At 33.4% G+C, this 9,146-nt stretch overlaps 1 protein-coding gene and 1 long non-coding RNA gene across 5 annotated transcripts in view; one reads left to right on the top strand and one right to left on the bottom strand.

Moving 5' to 3' along the window:
• Positions 1 to 9,146, top strand: part of LOC109034117 (uncharacterized) — a 64,824-nt gene that overhangs the window by 44,418 nt on the left and 11,260 nt on the right. For 2 of the 4 annotated variants that reach the window (XM_072300051.1, XM_072300052.1), the window contains exons 26-34: positions 1 to 147; positions 1,216 to 1,329; positions 3,437 to 3,593; positions 4,117 to 4,243; positions 5,210 to 5,324; positions 6,113 to 6,283; positions 6,976 to 7,088; positions 7,551 to 7,773; positions 8,442 to 8,609. In XM_072300051.1, the coding sequence (XP_072156152.1) occupies positions 1 to 147; positions 1,216 to 1,329; positions 3,437 to 3,593; positions 4,117 to 4,243; positions 5,210 to 5,324; positions 6,113 to 6,283; positions 6,976 to 7,088; positions 7,551 to 7,773; positions 8,442 to 8,609 (1,335 nt within the window). The remainder of the gene's footprint in view (positions 148 to 1,215; positions 1,330 to 3,436; positions 3,594 to 4,116; positions 4,244 to 5,209; positions 5,325 to 6,112; positions 6,284 to 6,975; positions 7,089 to 7,550; positions 7,774 to 8,441; positions 8,610 to 9,146) is intronic. The other 2 variants (XM_072300053.1, XM_072300054.1) reach the window with 2 other exon arrangements.
• The window catches only part of LOC109034121 (uncharacterized), a 28,542-nt gene continuing 20,590 nt past the window's right edge, over positions 1,195 to 9,146 (bottom strand). The window contains exon 4 of the long non-coding RNA XR_011899805.1: positions 1,195 to 1,248. This is a non-coding gene — a long non-coding RNA (uncharacterized lncRNA). The remainder of the gene's footprint in view (positions 1,249 to 9,146) is intronic.

Raw genomic sequence — 9,146 nt, 5'->3', positions numbered from 1 at the left:
GAAAAGCAACTGAAAGAAGAAAAAGAGAAATTCATCAATTTAAGCAGTAAAGCAGATGCAACAGTGAGTGCAGAATTGAAGAGAACGAGAGAAGAGCTGACCTTGTTGAAGAAGCAAAACATTGATCTTCACACAAAATTAGCAGAAGTATGTCTCAATATTTTTCTTTTTCTACCTATCTATTATTATTATTAATTTTCTTCTCATTTGTTTTTCAAGAATTTGAGTCTCCTGTCAGTTGAGTCTGTTTTCATATCTACAAATGTTTATATTATCTAGTTTTGAAATATGATCTTTTGCTGTTGCTATCTGAAATTCAAATTTTTTGGGGGTCTGAAAATTTGGGGGGGGGGGGGACCGTATTTGCATCAAGCTCTTTTAATTGTAGTTAAGGTGAAATGAGAATTCCCTGTTAGTTATACCAGCAATATAACTTCATCACTATTTTCTGATCATTCTCTGACAGGAGGATCATAGTATTCATTTTAAAAAGCCATGCCATCGACCTATTATTTTTTTACTATTTTCATGATCAAAATAGAATATTGAGTCCAGGTATTTTTTATCACCATTCTTAACAAAACTTATAAAAATTGGAAAAAAAGAAGAAGGAAAAAACTAAACATCTTTGCGGCGTGAATATTTAAGTTACTTATGATTTTTTTTTCTTAAGCATCTTATTTTCAAATTTAATGGATACATTTTAATGTGCGTTTATCACTGGTAATTTCATAATGGTTTCGGGAAGAGCAACAAAAGTCTCTGAAGATATCCACTAGTAATGAGAAATTAGGGATCGATAACCCATCTCTTGAAAAAGTTTTCTTGAGATTGCTGTAAAATAATTCATTAATCTCAGCAATTTTGCGCTCTTAGCGGAATGGCCAGTTTGATCTGATCGCCAACATTTTTTTCCTCCCTTTGAATACTTTAAATTTGAGGAAGCTACAAATAACTGATAAGGGAAAATGTTGTAATTTGTCAATACATGGTGAAAGGAGTGGAAAATATCCAAAGCACTGAAAATCATTGACTAATTTTGAAAATGAAGTAAATTAAGCATTTTATCAACCCCTAGTTAGGAAAATTTGAATGGGGGAACATAAATGGTGATCTTCCTCCAAACTAGGAGACAAAATGTTACATATCTAGAAGTTGTTATTAGGAACAGCTAATCCTTAAAATTATTTCTAAACGTTGATTACTTGCCATCAGGCAGAAAATATCAGGAGGACTGCAGAAGAAAACCTGAAATTAAAAGACAAAGAGATGAGAAAAGAAATACATCAGTGGGAGTTGAAAGCCTCCGAGTTAGAGCTCGATCTTCAGGTATAATGTAATGTCGGTCCCTTTGTCCTATGTTATGTGCCCCGTACCGATTTTTTAATAGATCTGTCTGAAAATTTTGTGTAGCATGTCAACTCCTATTTGTAGTTTTCACATTTTTTGCGTAGACTCCTGAAAATTGCCACAGTTTCATTAACATAAGAGAAAAGGAATAAAATTTTAAAGCAGCGCTACAAGTGCCCCATCCTTGAAAGAAGTCTCAAAAAAATTTAGTGTCTAGCACTTTAGTTTTTAGAATCCAAAATTTTTAATCAAACCAACATGGTTTATCCGAATGAAAGGTAAATAAAGCTTTGCTCAAGCAAATAATTCATCAGACCTTTAAGAGGAATGTAAACACTTTAATTTATTATAAAAATAAATATACTCTATTGAGATCTTTGAAAAAAAAATCAATTTTTTTGTTTTTGGGGCTAAAACAAGTGGTGTTAATAAATCTTTGACGATTTTTATCTGAATGAAAAAATGCACTAAGCACGCATTTTTCACCTATTCTTTGACAAAAAATCGTTTGAGTGGGGTCTCAAAGAGCTGCTGCGCCTCTTGGACTGAGAGGCAGCGTTTTTTTACTTTTCTGAGTGTTTCAGAAAGTGCTTCTGAATGTAAAAAAAATTGCACCTTCATGGGGTGCATTTCATAGGTACTTTAAAACTAGAAATTACATGCTGCTTGCATTGCTCCAATATTTTTTGGGTGGAAAATAACTGTTTTTAGATGATTTCAGAGGTTCTGGTTTTCTTTAATCATTCACGGCCAATTACTGCATCAAAACTTCCTAAGATTCAGATTCCCTAAGAAACCTAGCCTGGGCAAAGCTTTGGTATTTACTTTTTCTTTGTAGAAACAAATTAAGCATGCAAATTTACATCTCTCTGGTTCTGTAATCCTGCGTGACAACCTTATTTTCCCCCTTGCATATTCATCATCGTTTTTTCGTCCCTAGAAATAGGTAAGATCGCACAAGTTCACAAAAATTTGGTTCTTAAAAGAAGCAAAGACATATCTCAGATGGTTATCCATTTAGACTTTTAGCATAATTGTCCCCCCCCCCCATCACACTAGGAGTTTCCAGATGGTTTAAGTTTTCCTATTCAAATAGATTATTTCAAAAATTTGTGCTTTACAGGAAAAAACCATTGCGATTTTTGGTTCAGCAGCCAAAAGTATATGAAGTATGTCTCAGGCGGGCTTAGGAATTTTTCCTGCTCTTTTTGATTATGGAGTATGAAGTTCCCATGGTCAAATGACCAAATCAGCCTTTTTACCCAATTTAAATCTTATCTGTTTTTTTTCCCATGAAGAGAGGGAGGGGGAAAGGGGGGAGAAGGAGAGAGAGAGAGAAAAGAAAAAACCTATTCTTTGAATAACTGATGTTGCTAGTTTGTTAAAATATTCCCTGCCAATTTTCAAAATGACCCTTAATTTCTCTCAATCGCCTACCAATTTTTCATGAAGTCACTTTTTCCAAATAGTTCCTTCTCATATGTCTTGCCTTTTTTGGCTGTATACCAGTGTCACCTCTATTTCCCCTCTACTAGTCTCAACGGTCTCATGTTCCAAGTCTGTTAGTTGATTATTTTTACCTCTACTCTACAGTCAACACATCTTTGTATATTTTAATTAAATATTTTATTTTCATATCGCAAGATAATGCAGTAATTTTATAGTAGTCCAAATTTTATGAAAAGAAATAGTAGATCCAGTCCTCTACTTGGAAAAAGTGGACCTTACACTTTGTAGTCGGGAACAATTTAAAATCATTAAAGAACTTCTTTGGAAAAGAGCTCATAAAATAGGGTATAATTAGATACAGTCAGAAAAATTATCACCATCTTTTGAATTATCTTGTAAGTGTAAATTTGATTAAAACATAATACCAACGTTATATGACTTGCTTGTCTTATTGTGATAAAACCAGGAATTCTTTATTTCATTCTCAGTTATCTTATTTAAAAATTTCCTTTTTTTACTTCACTTTTTTTGGTGTATCTATTTTTGAATCCTATTATAATTTTTGTATTCATAGTCAACAATTTTTCTATCATATGCTGTTGCTTTAATCATCCCTAATTGCATGATTACTTTTCAGTCGGAGAGAAAAATGAAAGACCGTATGAAAATTTCATATGAGCAAGAAAATAAGTGCAAAGAGGCGGAAATTTCAAACTTACATAATAAAATGTCACAACAAGGTCTCAATAGGCGTCTAAGTGAAGTCAGGCTGGAATATGATAAACAGTTAGAGAGTAAGTTTTTACAGTTTTTAGCTCTAAATATGCAAACCTGTTTTTGATCAGTTCCCCAAATATGTATTCAAAATGCGTCATTGAGAAGAAATCCAAGTACGTGACATATTCTAATACTCTTCCTTGAATATTCCTCAGAATGTGATTGATTTGCAGCAAGTAATTATGGAAATTATAGTGACAGGAGCTCAAAATTTATCATGGAGCTTGGTTTGGAAAGTTTTCAAACATTTTAAAAGTGTCAACAGGGTGAAATAAGTGAGCCAAGAATTTGCTTTCATACCAGATTGATGGATATTATCCATCATTGAATGGGGAAGCAGAAAAACCTTTTACATGGCTTTCCTGCATTTGTCCCTCATAAATATTCTTATAATATCCAAAAAGAAAATTCAACCTATTTTTGAAAAACGCAAATTTTAAGTTGTCCGTGCAATTTTTAATGCCTGCTCCTTCGCTCTGTAATTTTTTACTTGTTTTTTGTTTATTTATCTCAAATTCATTTTCTCTTTTTTGCTTTCAGAAGTTGAACAAAGTTTGACAGAAGAACGCAAAAACTATGAAGAACTAACTGCCAAGTATGAGCAACTAGAGCAAGAACATGTGGCTACCAAATCTCAATTTGTGATGGAAAAAGAAACATTGTTGAGGTATATTCAGTTCCAGTATTGTTTTTCATCCAAAAATTAATTCTTACAGAACCTAAAAATTCTTCGCTCTCTCTTTCTTCCTCTCGCCAGTGACTGTAAACAACCAGTCAAATTTTAATTTGTATCTTCCAAGAATATGTGAAGCCGTTTGAATTTTCACTGTTAAATAGGCCCTAGTCACATTGAGCAGGTTTGTTCTTTATCAGTGACCCTAAACAGCGGCTTATTCTCATCTTTTTTGAAAATTAATACAGTCCACCTGAAAATTGGTTTCACCCGTTAAAAAATATTCCATCCCTACTCCAGCATAGTTGCTCCCCATCACTTTAAGCTGTCTGATTCCCTGAATTATTATTATTTTTTTTTTTTTCATACTTATATTCAGATATCTACTCGGACAATTTCTATGATTTTCGACTTTCAACTAATAATAATTGGATTGCATTTTGCAAAATGGAACCACGAGCATTCCAATGGAGCTAAGATTGTGCAACTTTTTTCACGTTGCAAATATTAACTGATTACTTAAATAAGTTTTATCTTTACAATCAATAAACTATAAATTCAAGCCGAAAATTACCTTTGTAAATTTAATTTTGTCCATGATTTCAGTGATTTATCGCAAAGAATGTAAGTTGCACAATCCTAGCAAAATTGGAATGCTCTTGGTTCCTTTTTGCAAAAATTGCGATCTAATTCTGGATGCATCTGATATCTGCAAATTTTCAGACATTAACCCAGGTTTTAATTGCTGTGAAGTAGCCCTATAAAAATGCGGGGCACCTGCCAGGGGTTCAGTTGTATAGCAGCAAAGAGGGATCTGTGTCCTCCTAATCCTGGATAAGTGAATCAAAAAAGTTTTATCAATTTAAGTGGGGGAAAAACCTAATTTATCCTTTCAAATTTCTCCTTGATTATAGTTTTACTTGAGCCTAGAATGTAACTTTTTTTCTCCTTTTCACACAGTCGGCTGGCTGTGAATGAGCAAGAAGCTAGAAGCCTAGAATCTGAGCTCAGAGCTCTAAGGGAAACTTACAACAAGAAACAAGATGAGTGGATCAAAGAAAAACTTGAAATTCAGGTATGTCAACAGATTCAATACTGGGAAAAAAGTATCATCTATATCACCCAGTTTGACAGTTTTCACCTTATTTTGACACTTTAGTTTTTACTACCTACTTTATTTTTACTTTTTTGGGGGAGTCATATATTATAAGTTATTCATCTTTGGGTATTCTAATCGATTGTAAAAACTGTATTTAATTTGTAATTATTCATCACTACATTGATTTTTTAATGCGTGATAAATAGCATATCAAAGGCTAAAGTAAAGAAATGTGTCTCACAAATTGTGACGACGTAGGACTCTGCTCAAGTTTTATTTTTCTAAAAGAAAACTAACTAACAATTTCTATCGAAATAATCTGTGAATTTTCTTCACTTATTCTATAAAAGTTACCCAGAATTGCAGGGAAACATTTTGATGAATTTTTCTCCAAGAAAATAAAACATAATTGGAGGTTTTTAAATGTTGCCATAAAGTTACACACACGAGTATTTCACATTTAGCCATGGATATATTTCATCTTTCAAAGATGATGTAACTTAACGAAACAAAAGAAAAAATACATGTATCCAAGTATTTGAGATATTCTCTTACCTTAGACGGCATTTGACTTTGTTCTCTAAGTTTTTCTGCCTTATCATTCATTTCTTTGAATGGTCAAAAAGTTATACGATTCATTCTACTTCTAATTCGATGGTTACTTATCAAACGCCAATGTTACTGTTTTCAATATAACCCAAATCAACTTTAAGATCTCTACCATTATTTTTAAATGATTTTTCATTCTTGTTTTGTGGTTTCAGGAGAGAGTAAAAGCACTGGAAAGGAATCAAGAAAAAGCAACTGACAGTGATATCTTACAAATTCAGTTGAACACACTAAACGCAACCTTAAATGAAAAATTGTCTGAAATTGATCAGCTACAAAGAGAGAACAGCATGAAACTAAACCAGTTAGAAAATGTCAAGAAAGAAGTAAATTACTTAAACTTACTGTTTTTCTCATCATCATGATTAATGATAACTTTGCTGACATACATGGATGATTTCCTCTTATAATATGTCTTGATATTTAAAAATTTCTGTAGTTGTCTCAACTTACTTTATCTATTTTTAAGTTGTTCTTTCTCACTAGTATTTGATATAAGATCACGTTGAAAGTTTTCTTTTCAGAAAATTTCACGCCAAAAATGAAAGAATGTATGACTTCGAAGTTGAGCAGATTTATTAACATAATTAATGTTTTTTTCTCTTTTTTTCCTGCTAATCACTTGGCTTCAATTCCGTCGAACTTACAGCCATCTATGAATGCTGCTTTAGTGTCTGTAGACATCAGGGGGCTGTCAGTTCCGTAAAAACTGGTCGGCTTTGCCAGGATTCAAACCTAAAACCTATCAACCTTGAGTCCGATGCGCTGACCACCAGGCCAACCTGACTGGCTAGAATTAATGTTGATAAAGTGAACTTTTCGGGAAAACCAATTTAAAATTGTCATATGGGATAAAAAATAAAAAAAAGCCTCATGTAGTCAAATGAAATGTATTGCAACTCACCAGCTAACTATTTGCCTCTTTTCTCTCTCAAATTTGAATTAATTTTATTCAACCTCTTTTTTGTGCTCTTTAAATGTTTTTCTCAAGTAAGCATCTTGTTTTTCTTGCCTTTAGAATGAAGAACTTAAGAAAAAGTTAGAGGATTACGTCAAAGTTTCCAAAGTGCAAAGGAGCATGTCTGCAGATTCCTCAGCTCTTGATCGAGAACTTCGAGAAGTGAAAAATAGGTATTGTTTTATTTCCTACCATTTAACAGTTAGTGAGTGCTCCCATAATCTTCTAAATAGAGGTCAGTTTGTGATTGACCATTTAATTCCATGAATGGATAATTTAAGGTAACGATCCGATTCATTTTTGTTTTTCTCATGGTCCCTTAGAGATACATTTAATTTTCGATCCAGAAAGTAACAAGAGAAACAGAAGTCTGGATTGAGTGGTTAATTTTATAACAATGAGACATTTTCTACAAAATGTTGGTAAATGAAGAAAAAAGTCTTTGCCATGAAGTCATTATTTTTTTTGGTTCACCAATCTCGTAATTTTTCTGAAGACTGCTACAACGCATTTAAATTTTTACCATGTAAATAAGCTCAGATGACCTTAAATTTTTATCAGCTTACTTTTTATAGTTCTTAGCATCAGCAGTTTTACAAATTTGTCGTGCTGATTTCATAGACAAATTTTTTCAGGTTGTATATGGAAGAGAGAGCCCGTAAAAGTGATCTGTCAGCTTTGAAATTACGGTATGACAGTCGAATCCAAATCATCATGGAAGAACTTAAAAATGCGCAAGGTCAAGTATCAAGATTTAAGCGAGAAAGTGATAACTACAGGCATATGTTTGAAAGTGCGCAAAAAACCATTGCTGACCTGAAAGGTGGCGCCAGAGGTTCTACCAGATCTTCCGAGCAGGTAAGCCTTCTCAAAAAAGCATTCATCGCTAGCTTCAAGCTTTTGTCACTCTCAAGTAAGGCTTTCTAATAGGTGACTCATAATGGCGCTCTGGATCAGTGTAAATTGTGGCTCATTAAAGCCATGTCTTATTCCTTACTTTTTCCTTTTGCTAAATTTAATATGCTCAAATTGGAATTTGGATGTTCAATCCTTGACCCAGTACTACCAGAACAAATGAATATGTTTGAACCTCATAATTTCATGATTGCACACTGTGAACCATTTATTTGTTTAAGATTTAGAATTCATTCTGCTGATCTCCCTCTTTCTATCATTGAATATTGATTGAACTGCTTAAAACCAAAAGGAGCCTTTACATGTTTGTGGTTCTATATTGCTGAATATAGTCCTGAGGTAGTTCTATCTCATCTGTTTATGGTTATCATATTTTGGTTATCTACTTATGCTCAATATTTGCCTCTTTTTAACAGTATTTGTCAAAATAATAATTCTCAGACTGTGTTCGTCCAATTGTTAGCTAATGCCTAATCTTAATTTATAATTTTTATACGTTATTTATGTTTTGTTGTCAGTATTCATCGGCACATCAACTTTCCTTACCACTTTGATAAAAGTAGGCTTCAAATAACGTGCTTTGCTGTTTGCTTACAAATACATTTTTTTAGGGCGAAGATATTGAAGAGCAGGTGACAGCATTGGAGCAGCAACTCAGCCTTCTGGAGGATGAGTTGTCTGAAGCAAGATTAGAAGGTTCCCGACTTAAGACCGAACTGATCTCTAATAAATCAGCATTTGAAGTGAAGGTTTCAGAAATGGCCTCCCGTATCAATGAGGTAAACAGCTGTGAAGATTACCATGAAAATCTATCAAAAGAATTCCTGATGCTGCATCTAGTAATGGCAATTCTAGGATTGGTCGGGGAGAGGTGGTTTTACGCTAAGATCAAGCTCCATGAATGAACATGTTCAAAGACAAACGGCCTATTCATTCTTTCTTGCAATTTTTAAAATGTGGTAATGAGATTTGGTGGAATTGTAGCTCCATCTATGAATGGATAATTTATCGTTGAAAAGGTGGATCCAAGAATTGCCATCACTAGTTGTACGTTGTTAAATTATGAAGTATTTTCGAATCGCAGATAATTAGGTCCTGTGAAATATTTCCGGATATTATAAAAAGGCCCGGCAATGGGTGATGCATAAAATTATACAGATTGCTCCACATGCATCGCTGGCCAACCAAGATTAAAAAGCACCCACATAAGATTGGCATCATTCCAAGGAGTGATATCTGCCAGTACAGTTCGTAGAAACTTGAGTTTGCAATTCTTTTTTTTCTTTTTACTAATTAGTGATTATTAATATCAACCA

Source organism: Bemisia tabaci, chromosome 4 (assembly GCF_918797505.1).
Source record: "Bemisia tabaci chromosome 4, PGI_BMITA_v3".
Lineage (NCBI taxonomy): Eukaryota > Metazoa > Arthropoda > Insecta > Hemiptera > Aleyrodidae > Bemisia > Bemisia tabaci.
Note: the sequence above shows the minus strand (reverse complement) of the source record. Positions and strands in the feature narration are given on the sequence as shown.